Consider the following 17,313-nt stretch of genomic DNA (forward strand, 5'->3'; position numbering starts at 1 on the left):
TCAAGCAAGAAATGGGCCAATGAATAAACTAAGCCAACCTGGGGATCTTAGAAAACAATTGTTTTCTCATTCTCTTTTCCCATAAGCCTTCTTTGTAAAATCTGTAAGGGAGCTGGGTAAAATCTAGCCATGATGTCAGTTAGAACTTCATCATGTGAAAGAGGTGCAGCAGAAACAAGAAGAAAGGGCCCAATTACTGAATTATCATAACAACCAAGCCTAACAATTTTGATAGGGAATAAAATATGTAAGAAGATTGTACAGTTCACGTTTGGAGTAGTTAGAGGGAAGTTAGATTTAGCATGTATTTTGCTAAGTAACTGTAAATGGTTTCAAACAGATAAAGACAAAAGGTCATGACAACAGTGCAAGACTGCCTAGAGGAGGTTACCTTAGCAATGCGGATGCCATTGATCCATTGGTGTAGAGTTCTTACGTCATCACAGCAAAGATACTTGATATACTGTGATTTCTTCTGGATCTGAGGATGCTGCAGAAAAATTATTAATCCTCATCAATATTTTAATAGCTAGGAATGCAAAGAAAGCCATTTATCTGTTGAGGTCTATCCAGACAAACAATGCCAGAAGCTCTTCAACAGTAGTCTGTATTTGAGCCCACTTAAAAACGTTTAAGAGTATTTCAGGTTGGCGGCAGCGGGGATTGTTTCACACACAGATTGGCAGTGTGTTCAGGTTTGAAACGCTAAGAAAGGGTGAATCTTTCAGTATGTTAGTGTTGAACCTTCTACCTACCAACGGTCTTGTGTACCTGTAAGGCTCTTTAGAAATCTTTACAGTCTCAAGCCAAATAGTCAGAACAGTGTCAGCTTGTAAAAACCTTTCCTAAACACAAACAAGAGACTGCCAAAGCATAAAGAACTCTCTTTTCGCTGTTCTATGGACTAACTCACCACCTGAAGGAGACAGCTGATATTTCACCTTTCTCTCACACCAAAAAAACCTGAAGGAAAACAAACACACTGGTCTTCTCTGCTTTTGTACAGCTTGAGTGAGACGCTCCACAAATGACATGCTGCTGAGCACAATCCCATTTTCAGCTTGTAAAGCCTTCAAGGTCCCCACCCTACTGATACGGGGCTATCATTGAAAATACTTGCTGCTCCCATATGCATGTATAAAAAAGAAAAGGTGCTGTATTTATCAGTGCTGCAGTTTCAAATATCAGACACTGGAAATCATTCTGGATTGGTTATTCATTTCTTTTCTGTCCATGTTGTAGAAGTTACATGTCTCACAGCTGTCAGGGCAAGTCTAAATATTCAAGTTCTTATCATTTCCTCTGTTAGCTTACAGTTTAGTGACACAGAGTTTTGCTAGATGATCACAGGTATTTAAGTTTTACTGAAGACTGTCTGAAACATCTATCAAAGAACTTTTAATCTCTTCAGAATATTTTCTACTGTGGTCTTCCAAACATAATTATTTCAAAATGAACATGAACACGTTTATCTCCATAAACAGAATACATATAACTAACTTCATTATATTAAATAATTGTTTTCATTTTTCACTACCAGCCTCTTTCACGTACATGTTGTATAACAAAGTCTATAGAAGCACAAACAATTACTTCACTAACAAGCCATCTTTTTCCTGGACTCGTTCAAAAATTTGGCTATGTAGAAATAAAAGAACCACTCACAAATCTAACATTTAGGACCAAGGAGCTAATATTATATACTAACATACAAATGTTATATTTAAAAATAGCACAGTACTCATCTTGCACAGTAAGGTTCAAGATAAACAAAAGAAGCAAACATGTAAAGACAAATGCATTCTGGACTTCAATGAGAATTGGCCTTTCAGTTTGTATTTGCCATTCACCTCTCCAAAAACATGTTTGTGTTTTGGAGATATTTCCCAGCTTAGTGAATCTTTGTGGCACAAAACTGAATTTCTACCAAAAAACCCCAACTCTATGGCTTCCATACTTGGTACTAATATAAAACATCAATGTAACATTTTAAAAATTGAGGAAGGCAGAACTCAATCCTGCTTAATATAGTAATTTGGTGATTCATCAGTTCCACACTAAAAACATAGCTTCACTTTGTCCAAGTTACCTGACTAACTCTACCCCATTAATTTACTTAAATAAAGGGACAATTTAGACACACTAAAATTTAACATTTTCATGTCTTCATTTATGCTCAGAATAGCAATACTTTTCAAAAAAATCTCCTTAAATAAGACTTGGCCTTGTATACTCAGTCTGAAAAAATAATACGCTATTAACCTAACCAAATACGTGGATAGAAAGTGACATGTAAGCAGAAGAAAGCAATTTATTTCAAGGAATTTATAAATATCCACAAACACTGACATTTCTGCTTTTAAATGCATTCCATTAACTGCAACAATGACTTCTAAGAACATGAAAAATATTTCCAGTTTCAGTGGTATTCCTTCTCCCTTAATATGGTGTCCCATATTTGATATTCAGTGTCTACCTCTCAGTGAGCCCAAATGCATGTTGCCCTATCTATTGGAAGATGAAACCCTTCTTTCACATAGCGGAGAGGCAGCCACACACTCCAGGCACATAAAACATTCTAATGTACTGACGCACGCAACACCACATGAGCTACAGATCAGGGAAAGTAAGAGGTCAAAAGAAAACTGTAAGTGCAACTATAACCATTTCTTGTTACTTGCAGCATTTTCAAATCCATGAAGACACTTTACTTGCTGTGAACATACTGTGAAAACCTGGTTTAAAATAGCTTTGTAGCTAGCTATCTTGCAGGAACTGACACCATTTTGAACACTGTGTGGGAGTCAAGAGAGACTGGGAGATGAGTTGATGCAATTTAAAATAACTTGAAGTACTCAACTTATTAATCTCACAGTTTAAAATCAGGTCACTGCTTTCATAACCTTTTTCTTTCTACCTGTCCTTTACATTCAGAAGTTTCTTCCTTTACAGCATCCCCTTTCCCTCAGGTTGGGTAATATAGATAGACTTGACTCTCTAATACCAATTTTTGCACAACTCTAGACCTACACTCTGAGAAGACAGCAACTCCCTGAAGTTAGCATTTCAAGGGGTATTATCTCAGTGATCCTGAATTGTTGTAAGGTAGAGTTGCCAAATGGAAAAAAAATAGTTTAGTGTTATGTTTTAGATTATGAGGAACAATTAAATAGACTGGGACTCATCAGTCCGGAAGTAAGACAATTCAGGGCAATAGGAAAACATTTACAAAGTCATGAGGAGCATGGAGAACAGGCAGCAATTGTTCACTAACTGTTTACTTCCTATACAAGAACTAGAGGAAAATGAAATGTAAAGCAACTGATGGTTCAGAACAAGCAGAAGAGCATACAAGGTGTACTCAACTACTGAAGCATTCTAAAATTTTCTGGGAATCCCAAAAGAGACAGGGCATACTCAAAGAGTAAGAATGCACCCAGGGCTATTAAACAGACAAGATCCACTCACTGGTCCCTAAATTTCTAAAGGCTGAAAAAAGTATTCTGTGAAAGTATCTCTGCAAGACTGTACTATACTTCTAATTTTTCCCTAAGAAGCTTATAAAGAAAGGTCACTGTCAGACAAACCTAGAGTGCTAGATGAATCCAGTAAAGCCATTCTTCTGCTGTTCTGTGACTTTTTTTTCCTCCCCAACCATATAATCCACACAGATCGTCTGGCAGGTGAAGGAAATCTTTCAGCTTGATGGGTAAGGAAGTGATTCATAGCCATTTCTTCCCTCTGCACTAGTCCCTGCATGGCATTTTCTCTTTTTTTTTTTTTTTAACTGTATTTCTGTCAAGGAGGCTCATTACAACTCCACAGAAAATGCAGTAAAATATAGCTTTCTCAATGTCACTGTAACTTATGGCAATTTAGATTTCTCATGCAGAATGAAGATAATTTAGAGATTCACCCTGAAAACTGACAGGTATAGTTTTCCAATTGGTATATTACTAAAGTGCATTCTAAATTATAATCTCTCCCAAGAATCAGCTATTGTTCACAATTAGGAAGTGTAGTTATTATCAGGGACTAAGATTAGCGTGGAAATGTTTCAAGCTCTTTAATTGCTTTTTTCAGTATGAGAATTTTCAAAACAACGAACAAGTTACCTTTAGCACTAAACAATAGTCTGTGGGTGCTTTGTATTTGTTCCGATAGTCCTGTCCATAGTAAACACTGACATGATCAAGCTGTAGAAAGCACACAAGATCCCGCGAGACCTGTTAAATATAAAAATAATGATTTACAAAATATAAGAAAACCACTTGCACTGACAAAGACAGTCTAGTGCCAACACTAATATAAAGTCTAGTTAAGGTCAAATATTAGTTTCAATCTGATACAAAAATAACCAATACAAGAAGAGACAGCCATGCATAAACTCTTGCATCAGATGTTAATTTTTAACTAGGATATCCTTTTCCAAATTCAGTCTGGTTTTTTTGTGTTTTGTCTGCATTTTGTGTTCTGTCTGTATTTTACACCAAACTATTAATGTTTATTCAAAGTTGGTATCAGGAGAAAGTAAAGAGGATTGGTTGACCAGGAACTTTTTAACAGCTGCTGGTTACATTTCATCTTGGTAATAATCAAGGTGTCCAAATTCCAGTGTGACTGTGAGTAAAATTCCAATGATGTTTAGCAGTGATTGTAGGGCACAGAATTTCAACAGGCTATCTTGCATACAGCTTGTTTTAACGAAGCAAAAGGCTGTGGAAAGAACATCTGAGATGTATTCAGCTCTAAAGGGAGCTGGTGTGCTGACAGATTTCCTCTTCATTGCTGGCTGTGTGGGAAGTGGACTTCCTGTACTGGGGATCAGTTGATGCTGTCAAGACTGATGGATTCAGGGACAACTTGAACTCAGTAGTTCAGCCTTAAAGCTATAATGCATTTGTAGCAGCTTTCTACTTACTTTTCATTATTGATACACACAGAACAGCAGTAAGTGACACTGAAGAAATAGTAGTATATATACACCAGTTTCAAAAACACAGCAGAAATTGATCCAAAAAGAATCCCATTTATATGAACTAAAACAAATGAAATTATGCAGACTGATTGTGGAGTTGGTCTCATATTTTGTGATTGGCATTTGCAGTGCAATTTGGTCCTTCATCTGAATTCTGTTTGAGAAAAGACAGCCTCTTAACTCCACCAGTTTTCCTCAAGTGTTTCTGAACACCTAACCCCAAGATCACTCAAAGAGGAGACCCTTGTAGCTTGTATTTTTATATTTGGGGTTACATCCTTCACATCAAGTGCTACCACAGTAATTTATACAACAGTTCCATGATAAACCTGCACTTTTAATTAAGGGATGTGGCACTAGGCAAGGCACAGCTAAGACGAAATTTAAGGCTGATTCTTGTGTGCACAATTTACCAGCAATAAAATCAGGGAAATTGCTTTAAAGTATCATACCTTTGCCTTCCCTTTAGGGACATAGTAGATTCCAGAAGCTCGAAGAAGAAAGTAACGTTTCTTCCAAGACTTCTTACCATCCTCTTTCAGCCACAAAACTCCCTCAATCTCTGGCACAGTTACAGAACTTCCACAGAAACATTCCTGCCAATAAACACAGTGGTTTGGGAAGAGAGAAACACACAGAACATACAGCATGCAGTGGTTTGTTTTTAATGACTGAAATTCTGAAATTCTTTATCTAAGGAATGCACACATAGACAGCTCTTTTTTTCATGCAGTTATATGAATTAGAGATTAATTGTAGAAGCTATAATGTAATTCAGACAAACACAACAGGGGATCTTCGCATATTCTCAGCACAAGAATGACAACAAAAATATCAGCAGCTATTGTAAAGATTTGCTAACCACTGCTTATCAGTAATAGATCCCCCAACAGCTTTACTGGCTCTAAAGTCACGAGGTCACCTTATAGATATAGCCTCATATATCTAAGTATACACAAAACCTAATTACATATCCATCAGATACAGCTGTAATGCATTCCATAAGTACTTTGTTGCTACTAACTGCCAACACTACAAATTCTACTTATAAAGAGCTAAACAGAGGAAAACAAACACTTTAAAAACACTCCAAATTAATATGCAGCACAGAGATTTAAGAGTAATCCTAGAAGACAGAAAGAATTAGATAGAATTACAACGCTCTGCATGTCATGGCTTCAAGCACCTTTTTGATCCACAGTATCCACATGGCCACTTATTAAAACCCATATTAATAATATCCTAAGAGCATGCATATGTTACTTATAAGTTAAAGCGTATTAAGAATAATCCAAAATTAAATACCCAAAATATTTACTTTTGCGTAACTACTGAAACCATGACCATTGTTCTGGAAATTAAGTGGAAGCTATGACACTTCAGCATAGGTATGTCTCTACAAAATATCACAAAACCATTCAGTTTTCAGCTTATGGAGGCTATGTTTACTGTTTGCTTTATTCGCTCCACACATTTTTTTGGTTGTCCTTAGTTCTGTAAACTATTTAATGTGTTTGATATTAATTGACTTCCTTTTCTGTCATTCATTTTTAAAATTTAATATTTGGTTGTTTATTTTAAAATGTAATTGAAACATTTTTAAACTACTTTGCTTGCTAAATTAAAAATATTAACATAGACCAGTCACTGAACCATTGCTATAGATTTTTGTAGAGAATAACAATTTGGAATGTACTAGTAAAAAAAAATTTCTACTACCACAGGTCAAAAAAAAGGGTGACAGTTCTGCACATTTCCACTGTTTTTAGCCATAGTTACAGGTAACCTCACTTCGATTATCATTGTGTATGGTATTTTAGTTATTAAACAAAATAAAGACACATTTTTATGAACTGATTGTATCTGAAACAGGGTAACATTAAAATAGCCATTTATCTCAAATGTAACACATTCCATTCACAGGTGTTCCAGAATTACATTCGGCTCCCTCTGTCAATTTCAATCACCACAACCTTTCAGAGTTTAGCTTCAAGCTCTGAAATTACCACTGTGCCCTTTTTGTTTTGGCAGTCTTACCTCTAGCAGCACCTCTTTATTTCTGTCTGCCATCTCAGAGGTTTCTTTCTTCCCCAGAAGATAGTTCTGTAACAAGAGTAAGCTTAATACTCGTATAGACATTCTGAAATCAAGCCAAATAACATTTCTCATTTACCTTTCCGTAGCAGTAACAAAAAAACTAGCTACTAAGAACAATACATTAATTGAACAAAACTTTGTAGTCCAATTGAAACTATCGGTCAGAATGTTAAATAATACATGGAACTAAATTATAACCACCTTTTTCAGAAATAGCAGTCCATACTCTTAAGTAACAGCCTCATAAAAACTTTGTCCTAGCTTTCCACAAAACAAGCTGCCTGGTACAATGCATCCAGAAATAAAAACACCATGAACTATGAACTCCCTCAGCCCCACGACTTGTGACTTCTTCAATTAAGAAGGAAAGGAGGGCAATTGCATTGAGTGACTCTGTTCTGAGGGGTACGGAAGGGCCCATATGTCGACCAGACCCATACCATAGGGAGGTCTGCTGCTGCCTCCCTGGGGCTCGGGTTAGAGCTATTAAAAGGAAGGTCACTGCTCTGGTGCAGCCCTCTGATTACTCCCTTTGTTGGTTACCCAGGCAGGTAATGATGAGGTGGTAGAGAGAAGTCTAAAGTCACTCAAAAAGGACTTCGAGGCACTGGGGTGGCTAGCTGAAGGCTCTGGAGCTCAGCTGGTGTTTTCATCAATCCCTCAAAGTGGAAGGGAAAAACACTGAAAGAGGGTGGAAAACACATCTGATTAGCACGTGGCTCAGAGACTGGTGCCACCATCGGAATTTTGGGTTCTTTGATCATGGCGAAGTTTATAAGCACCTGGTCTGCTGTCAACAAATGGGACAGGTGAGATGCAGGTGTCCCAGAGGGGGAAAAGGATTCTGGGGCAGGAGTTAGTAGGGCTTAGAGACAGGGCTTTAAACTAGATATGAGGGGGGAGGCGGAGATAATTGGGCCTGCTAGGAATAAGCTCAAGGGAAGCATGCCAAGGTTTGAAGGACGGTGGACTGGTGAGGGCTCTCCCTCTGCCATTTCATTTGAGAGAAGGTATAGATGTTTAGAAATCATGGAAGCACCTGAGAAGGGTCTGGTAGGAAATGGGGCCCACACTCACAAAAAGGTGTTGGATTCATTAGCTCATCTCAAGTGCATCTATACCAATGCATGCAGTATGAGCAACAAATAGGAGGAGCTTGAAGCCATGATGCAGCACGAGAACTATGACATAGTAGCTATCACAGAAACGTGGTGGGATGCCTCACACGATTGGAGTGGCGCAATCGATGGCTACAAGCTCTTCAGACAGGGAAGGAGAGGCGGTGGAGTGCCCCTGCATGTTAGAGAATGCTATGACAGCTCAGAAATCAAGTACAGTGATGACAGGGTTGAGAGTGTTTGGATTAGGTTAAGGGCCAATAAAGCAGATCTTGCTGTGGTAGTCTGCTATAGACCCCCCAACCAAAGCAGTGAGGTGGAGGAAGCTTTCTATAAACAGTTGGGAGAAATCTCACCATCACTTGCTGTTGTTCTTGTGGGGGACTTTAACCTCCCAGGTATCTGCTGGGATCACAACACAGCAGAGAGGGGACAATCCAGGAGGTTCCTGGAATGTGTGGAGGATAACTTCCTCACACAGCCGGTGAGTGAGCCGACCAGGGAAGGTGCCCTCCTGGACCTGCTTCTTGTGAACAGGGAAGAGCTTGTGGGGGAAGTAAAGGTTGGAGGCCGTCTAGGGTGCAGTGATCATGAGATGATTGAGTTTTCGATCCTTGGAGAAACAAACAGAAGGGTCAGTAAAACTGCCACCTTAGACTTCCGGAGGGCTAACTCTGACCTGTTCAAAAGACTGACTGACAAAATCCCTTGGGAGGCTGCCCTGAAGGATATGGGAGCCCAGGAAGGCTGGACATACTTCAAGAGAGAAGTCTTAAAGGCACAGGAGCAGGCTGTTCCCGCATGCCAAAAAACAAGCAGGCAGGGAAGGAGACTGGCCTGGCTAAACAGGGACCTTTGGCTGGATCTCAAGAACAAAAGGAGAATCTATGACCTTTGGAAGAGGGGGCAGGTCTCTCATGAAGACTATAAAGATATAGTAAAGCTATGCAGGGAGAACATTAGGAGAGCCAAAGCGCAGCTAGAGCTCAACCTGGCTACAGTTGTTAAAGATAGTAAAAAATGTTTCTATAAATTCATTAACAACAAAAGGAGGATTAGGGAAAATCTCCCTCTTTATTGGATGCAGAAGGAAACACGGTAACAAAGGATGAGGAAAAGGCTGAGGTGCTCAACGCCTACTTTGCCTCAGTCTTTAGCAGTGGAACTGGCTGTTCCCTGGACACTCAGCCTCATGAGCTAGGAGATAGGGAGGGGAAGCAGAATGAGGTCATCACAATTAAAGAGGAAGTGGTCAGAGACCTACTACACCACTTGGATGCACACAAGTCTGTGGGACTGGATGGGTTACACCCAAGGGCGCTGAAAGAGTTGGCAGATGTGCTCGCTGAGCTGCCTTCCATGATTTACCTGAAGTCATGGCTAACTGGGGAGGTCCCATTGGACTGGAGGGTAGCAAATGTAACACCCATCTACAGGAGAGGCAGAAAGAAGGATCTGGGAAACTATAGACCTGTCAGTCTGACCTCGGTACCAGGGAAGGTCATGGAGCCGATCATCTTGAATGCCATTACAAGTCATATAATGGACAACCAGGGGATCAGGCCTAGTCAGCATGGGTTTATGAAAGGCAGGTCCTGCCTGACAAACCTGATCTCCTTCTATGACAGGATGACCCAACTATTGGACGAGGGAAAGGCTGTCGATATTGTCTACCTGGATTTCGAAAAGCACTTGACACAGTTCCCCATAGAATTCTCATAGAAAACTGGCTGCTCATGGCCTGGATGAGCGTACGGTCTGCTGGACCAAGCACTGGCTGGATGAACAGTCCCAAAGAGTGGTGGTCAATGGAGTTAAATCCAGCTGGCGGCTGGTCACAAGTGGTGTTCCTGGGGGCTCGAGGCTGGGACCATTTCTGTTTAACATCTTTATTGATGATCTTGATAAGGACATAGAGTGTATCATCAGTAAGTTCACAGATGACACCAAGTTAAGCGGGAGTGTCGATCTGCATGAAGATAGGGAGGCTCTACAGAGAGACTTGGACAGATTGGATCGGTGGGCCAACGTTAACGGGATGAGCTTCAACAAGGACAAGTGCCAGGTCCTGCACTTGGGCCACAACAACCCCATGCATCGCTACAGGCTTGGAGAGGTGTGGCTGGAGAGTTGTCTGGAAGAAAAGGATCTGGGGGTTCTAATTGACAAGCAGCTGAACATGAGCCAGCAGTGTGCCCAGGTGGCCAAGAAAGCCAACGGCATCCTGGCTTGTATTAGAAATAGTGTGACCAGCAGAAGTAGGGAGGTGATAGTCCCCCTGCACTCTGCACTGGTGAGGCCACACCTTGAGTATTGTGTCCAGTTTTGGGCACTCAATATGAGAGAGATATTGAGGTGCTGGAGCGAGTGCAGAGGAGGGCAACAAAGCTGGTGAAGGTCCTGGAGAATAAATGCTATGAGGAGTGATTGAAGGAGCTGGGACTGTTCAGTTTGAGGAGGAGAAGGCTGAGGGGAGACCTCATCACTCTCTACAACTACCTGAAAGGACATTGTAGAGAGGTTGGTGCTGGTCTCTTCTCACAGGTAATTAGTGATAGAACAAGAGGGAATGGCTTTAAACTGCCACAGGGGAGGTTCAGACTGGACATTAGGAAAAAATTTTTCACAGAACGAGTGGTCAGACAGTGGAATAGGCTGCCCAGGGAAGTGGTAGAGTCACCATCCCTGGATGTGTTTAAGGGTCGTTTGGATGAGATGTTGAGGGATATGGTGTAGGGGAGAACTTTGTAGAGTAGGGCTGATGGTTGGACTCGATGATCCCAAGGGTCTTTTCCAACCTGAATGATTCTGTGATTCTGTGAAAATCTCACAATAAAAATATTTTAAAAGCCAGAGATCTTTAAACGTGTTACATACTGCCATTATTTATGTGTTCTAAGAAGGATACACAGAAGCAATGTACTTCTTAGGCTGACAGTTTTGCTGAATAAAAATATTTATTTTTCATGAAGAATTACTAAATACTCCTTGTCTTCTTAAAAGGAACCTAACTATGCATAGGTACTGTATCTTATTTAATAAGAAGTTTTGTACTCTTCTTCAGCTTGGAAAGGACTGAGACAAATAAAATCTTCCTCTTCTAACCCCTAGCTCTTGTACTGGGAAAAAACAATATTCACAAAGTTTAGCCTGTCCAGTATTTTAAACCAAGGCGAGATAATGCTGGTATCTCATCCTTGTTGACAGTGCCTACCATATGTACTGACGGTAAATGCATCAACTACATGCTTTTAAAGAGAACTTAGTTTTGCTGCTTCATCACAAAGCACTTAAACAAGACTTGGTTTTCAATTCTTGCTTTTAAAAAAAAAAATAAAAACCAAACTACATTGATGGTGTCCAAAGGATGAGGATGCAAAACGGATACTCAGTTTAAATCCAAGACATTACCACACAGATCCCATACAGATATAATCTATGATCCCAAAAGGGAATACATTAGATAAGAGTTAAGAGAGAGACCAAGTGATATTATATCCCGTTCTCTTCGATTCAAATTCTTCAAAGAGCCACCTTCTGCTTTTCTGTTTCTTTTCCTCAACTCCGCTATAGTACTGAACTGCTGCCAGATATCAAAGCTGTAGCTACCATTTGAGAGAAGAAAGGCCTCTGAGGCCATTTGAGAGAGAAGAGGGAGCCTTTGGTTTCAGCAAACACGGAACACAGGTGAATAGAGGCAGGTCCCAGCTTCCACGGGGAGGGACACATGCTCTCTTCTCTTCACTTGCCATTTGACCATGGAGTAGCTATTCTCTTCTATCTTCTCTTCCCCTTCTTGTCACCAACATAAGAATGCACAGTGGAGAGGCATTACTATTAGCACTATCTGTCAACGCCTTTCTTGCATATTTACATATTTGAACAGCACTAAGTATTGGTATAAATGCCATGAAACCGCTTGCCTTCATCTCCATTAAAATTACCCACAAACACATTAGCAAACAGATTGCTTCAGCTCATGGTTTTCTGCTAGGGATTTGATTTTGTGCCAACCCCAATGTGGATGTACATGGTGCCGAAATGTAAAGTTGCCTAGCATTTTAATATATACACAAGTATCAAAATAGAAGTATGAAAATGAATGCTACCAAAAAAAGTAAGAAGCTGCAATCAGGCATGCATGCATGCACGCACACACGCATTCAACATGAATCTCAGGCTTACCTGGGGATTCTTGAAAAGTGCATATTTCTCTATACGTTCCACAAACATTAGTTTGTTTTGACTATCTCTTGTCCAGTTCAGAAGATTTTCAACTAAATTTTCATGATCTTCAAAGATCCTTTCTGCAGCAGTAACAAAAGAGCAAATACATTGGAATCTGTCCCATTTTGTGATAGAAACTATTCTGTAGACATACCTGGGAGACAGGGCATATACGTAGAGAAAATAGAGTTCAACTAAAATGTGGAATAAATTTACACTAAAACTAAAATAACTTAGTCAAATTTCAGACGTGCCTGGTTTAATTTTACACATACACTCACTCAACACTCGCTTAACGTCTCTTCAGGCTTATAGTTCCATCAATATATGAAGTGTTTTATTTTTTTTCACCTGACAAAGCCTACCACCCCATGTGAACACAGCAGATTCAAATGATGACATTTCAAATGTTAAGAGTACAAATAAGAAGGTTATCACATTTATATGTATTCTGGTCCACACAATCCCTGGAGGAATTCATTAGGCAGCTTTTTCAGCACAATTTTTTTATTTCTACATCCCCAATTGCTATCTCACTTGTCAAGTATCAAAAATAGTAATAGACAATGATCATAAGGGAAAAAAAATGCTTCCAAAATGCAGGATATCCATGGTTAGTGGGGGTATAGTAGAAGTAGTCTGAAAACTGACAGTGTCTGTTTCTTATAATTTATCTTGCTGAATAAATGATGTATCAACGATGGCTTCTGAGAACTCTGAGCTTTGACTCACTATTGAAATAGTTATCGCTAGTACAAGATACTGAAAACAGGCAAAAGAGAAGAAGAAAAAAGAGGAAAATTTACTGAAACAGCAGAGAAATATGTGAAAACCCTTATTCTAAAATAAATAAGGAAGAATACATCTTTGAGAAACCACTATATCAGCTTTCTCCTCCTTTCAAAGACAGTGAAGTAGAATCCTGCTTTCTGCAATTTGTTCCCTCTTCACATAGGCCACACAGTGGCATTTCAGCAAACTGTTTCTTTCAGAATCCTTTGGGACCTGCTTGACCTTTCAATTGCATCTGAAATCAGAACATGTTTTTCTCCACAAAATCAATTACACCACATTTTTACAGAAGGTATATGGGACTGATCACATCCAGACCTAGGAGCTATCACTAATGAAGACCAAGATGACAGATAACATCTCAACATCTTTGGTAATTAAGAATACTAAGCACAGTGAATGCAACAAAGTGTCATCTGTAGGGAATGAATTCAGTTTTGAGATGACAACGTGACATTACTGAGGTCTCAGTGAGATCTAAGAAGCTTTTGAGTTACAACTCACGACTTCCATCAAGCTCTATCAGCAACACAGCAATACTGTCTTCCAAGAAAGTAAAAAAAAGGTGTTACTTAACAGAAGAACAAACAAAAAAAACTTCAGAGGACTGTGATACAAAAGCTTAAATTTCACTGCAGCCTCATTAGTGAAACCGCATAGCTTTCAAAACATATCAATTAGCTTTCAAAACATATTAACTGTTACTACAGGAAGAACAATAACTGAACTCAAACTCAAAACAACTTATTCACTGTGTATGTACCTATAGCATGTAAAACTGCATACAATACAATGTTCCTATTATTAAACATACTCTGTAAAATTAAAACATTGTAACTCGCAGATACTTCATAGGCATACTCTGCTTTAACTAAAAAAAATGAAAACAACATTTGTCCCAACCAAAAGAAACCTTCCAGAGTTGTTTCTGTTACAAACTTGCAGGGTAAAACTGGGCAAAGCATTTCGTTCTGCGTTCTGGAAATAGTTATCACCAAGTTCTTCTGAAAGTACATATAAAGCTCCTGGTTAAACCATTAGATAGTAACAGGTGGCCTTCTACTTCAGGTACCTAAATCAGACTCCTCAAAAACTAGTTAACCACACACATTTGAAGTAGACCACATAAAATGCAAAGACAATCAGGAACTCCACAGGCCTCATGCCTTTCTTTGCAGTTTGTCAGCTTAAAGTATTCACTGCATTTTATTGAACTGCACAATTAATGAGCAATCAACTGACAAGACAACATGGTAAAACACACTATGAAGATACATAGGTCTTCTGTGTCTCGCTAGAGGAAAATATAATAAAGGAGTTCCTTCCTCTTACATAGGCAATGCCAGAAAAAATGTTTCAAAAGATGAACCACTAGCACACAGGGTGAGGGCTTTGTTGTAAACATTTGTTGTAATCATTTTTTCACCTGTTTTTCAAGTTCCAGTATAAAAATATATGAATCAAACAGGCTGAATTTTGGATTGTCTTTTAAAAAACCCACATATGTGAAATCTACAAAAAACTACCTAACAGTTGCTCTACCAAGGATCAAGGAAAGCCAAACTGAAAAATAAGAGGAAACTGAATTCTACTCTCTTGCATCTCTTAGGTTTATCATGTTGTAGTCTAAATTTAAAATTCTGTAATTATAACAGATGTTGTTCTTTAGCTTGAAACTCTTTCAATACAGCAGTCAAATTCTGTCATTTCCAGTATGTCACTAAGCCATACAGTAGGGCATGCATATGCTTGCAAAACACCCAACAAGAGAGATCTGTTAACCCTGGTTTCATTTCAAAACAATCTTAATTCAGTCATACTGTTAATTTGGATAAATATCAGTTTATCTTTCTGTCTGCAGCCTAGTTCTTTGTTTCTAACATTAGATTACAATATTTTTTCCCAGTATTCTTTTCCTTTATTCTTTCCAGGTGCACAGTGAATGGAAGTGTCTTATGAAAGCAAATCTAGGATGAGAAAGACCCCTGGTTGAACCTTGAGTTCAGGATCCTGCTACATACAAATTCAGATATTTTTCAGTGACAGAAACATAAAACTATTGCAGAACTAATAAGGTTATTTATTTATACTATTCTCATTGGTAGCATGTTACAGAATTACACCTTTGATTTTTATATACCAAATCTGGATTTACATAGAACTTGTGCAAATTCCTTCTGGTTCAAAACTGGGCAACTTTTAAGATTTCATTTACTAAAAATTTGAGGTTTTCAGCCTAGTAAGATGTTATTTTTCATATGAAAGGTAGAAGATTCAAAGGATACCTTGTCACCCTACAACAGCCTTTTTTGCTTAACAATAAGCAAAGTTAACATGCTACACTGCCTGAAATAGAAAAGTTTTCACCAAAAGAGAGAGGAAATATTAATTTGCATTTTAATTTTAAAATCAAGATATCTGGGTTCAGTTCTGGGCTCTTCTTTAGGCAACAGGTAAGGTGCTTCACAGCTCTCTGATGTAATTCTTCTCTGATAATGGAGATTCATAATATTGTTCTATCATTTTCCCCCTTCTTTTCCATGCAGATGCTATATCCTTTGACTAAATGAACAACTTACATTGTGGTACGTGCAATGCAACGCAAAGGAGCTTTAACTGCCCTTAAAGCCGTATTGCCAATGGCATTGAAATATTTAACAGAAAAACAACATAGACAGTTTTTTGTAATAAGAGCTATTAAGATCAGTACAAAATACTATTTACAAAGAGGAAGATGCACAGTAAGTTTTTTATCCCTTACCTCTTTCTTCTGTGAGGAACACATCAAAACCAAGAGGCTCAGTGACTAGACATTAGTAAAGTTCCTATATCACACACTTTTAATATGAAAAAAGAAAACATTTCCAGGTCGTTCTGAAACATCAGTCATGAGCTTTATTACATGAATGAACACTTACTACATGAATGAACAGGATGATGAACATTATGAAGTGTAAATTGTTCTGAGGACACAGGTATAGACAAGTATTACATCAATAGATGAGAATTATAAATTCTTATATAGAATAAATATTAAATAAATACATAAAGAATTATTACTTACCCATCTGCAATTCAGAGATGGTTTCCACCAATGACCAGTCTAAACTGTAACCACAATGCGATTTGTCCATCAGATTGTCTAATACTTGTCTCACTGTCTGCCTCTCATCCACCATCATTGTTTTTGAGCTGTCATCAGACATATGGACTCTGATCACCAACTATTAAGCAGAAAATCAGGAAAACAAGGATTAATTTCCCACATTTGAAATAACATGGGGTTTAACATCTTGTTTGTTTTTCTGAGATCTTCTTAAAATAGCATAAAATCATAGAATCACAGAATGGTTCGGGTTGGAAGGGACCTCAAAGATCGTCTAGTTCCAACCCCCCTGCTATGGCAGGGACAGCTCCCACTAGATCAGGTTGCTCAAGGCTCCATCCAACCTGGCTCTGAACACTTCCAGGGATGGAGCATCCACAACCTCCTTGGGTAACCTGTTCCAGTGCCTCACCACCCTCACAGCAAAAAACTTCTTCCTTATGTTTAATCTAAACCTCCCCTCTCTCAGCTTCCACCCATTACCCCTCATACTGTCATTACAGTCCCCTGTAAAAAGTCCCTCCACAGCCTTCTTGTAGGCACCCTTCAGGTACTGGAAGGCCACTATGAGGTCTCCCTGGAGCCTTCTCTTCTCCAGGCTGAACAACCCCAACTCTCTCAGCCTGTCCTCATAGGAGAGGTGTTCCAGCCCTCTTGGTAGCCCTCCTCTAAAATAATTAAGTTCAGTCAAAACACTCCCTCAAACCATAAAAAGCCATAAATGATGGTTAGATATTTGTATCACAGACACTTAACAAGATACTGTTCTCCTTCAGTATAAGAGCATTAAGTATAAAGATCTTCCCAATACAATGACAATGTGCTTTAGTTGCACGTTAAGGAGGAAAAAAGAAATCCTACTGCTGACGTGTCCTGTTCTGATTAATAAAGTGTCTTTGTAACAATTTGTCTCACATATCTAGGTGGAACAGAGTTTTGCACAACCTTGTATAGAATGAGAATTTTTCACATTTGGAATTCAAGCTTTCTGCCCG

General features: G+C 38.9%; 1 protein-coding gene across 3 annotated transcripts in view; it reads right to left on the reverse strand.

Moving 5' to 3' along the window:
- Nucleotides 1–17,313, reverse strand: part of RAPH1 (Ras association (RalGDS/AF-6) and pleckstrin homology domains 1) — a 105,032-nt gene that overhangs the window by 14,995 nt on the left and 72,724 nt on the right. For all 3 annotated transcript variants that reach the window (XM_074829336.1, XM_074829337.1, XM_074829338.1), the window contains 6 exons: nucleotides 16,277–16,436; nucleotides 12,379–12,500; nucleotides 7,016–7,081; nucleotides 5,431–5,574; nucleotides 4,116–4,226; nucleotides 392–490 (listed from right to left, as the gene is read on the reverse strand). In XM_074829336.1, coding sequence (XP_074685437.1) covers nucleotides 392–490; nucleotides 4,116–4,226; nucleotides 5,431–5,574; nucleotides 7,016–7,081; nucleotides 12,379–12,500; nucleotides 16,277–16,436 — 702 coding nt within the window. The remainder of the gene's footprint in view (nucleotides 1–391; nucleotides 491–4,115; nucleotides 4,227–5,430; nucleotides 5,575–7,015; nucleotides 7,082–12,378; nucleotides 12,501–16,276; nucleotides 16,437–17,313) is intronic.

The sequence above is a fragment of the Strix aluco genome, chromosome 6 (assembly GCF_031877795.1).
Source record: "Strix aluco isolate bStrAlu1 chromosome 6, bStrAlu1.hap1, whole genome shotgun sequence".
Classification (NCBI taxonomy): Eukaryota; Metazoa; Chordata; class Aves; order Strigiformes; family Strigidae; genus Strix; species Strix aluco.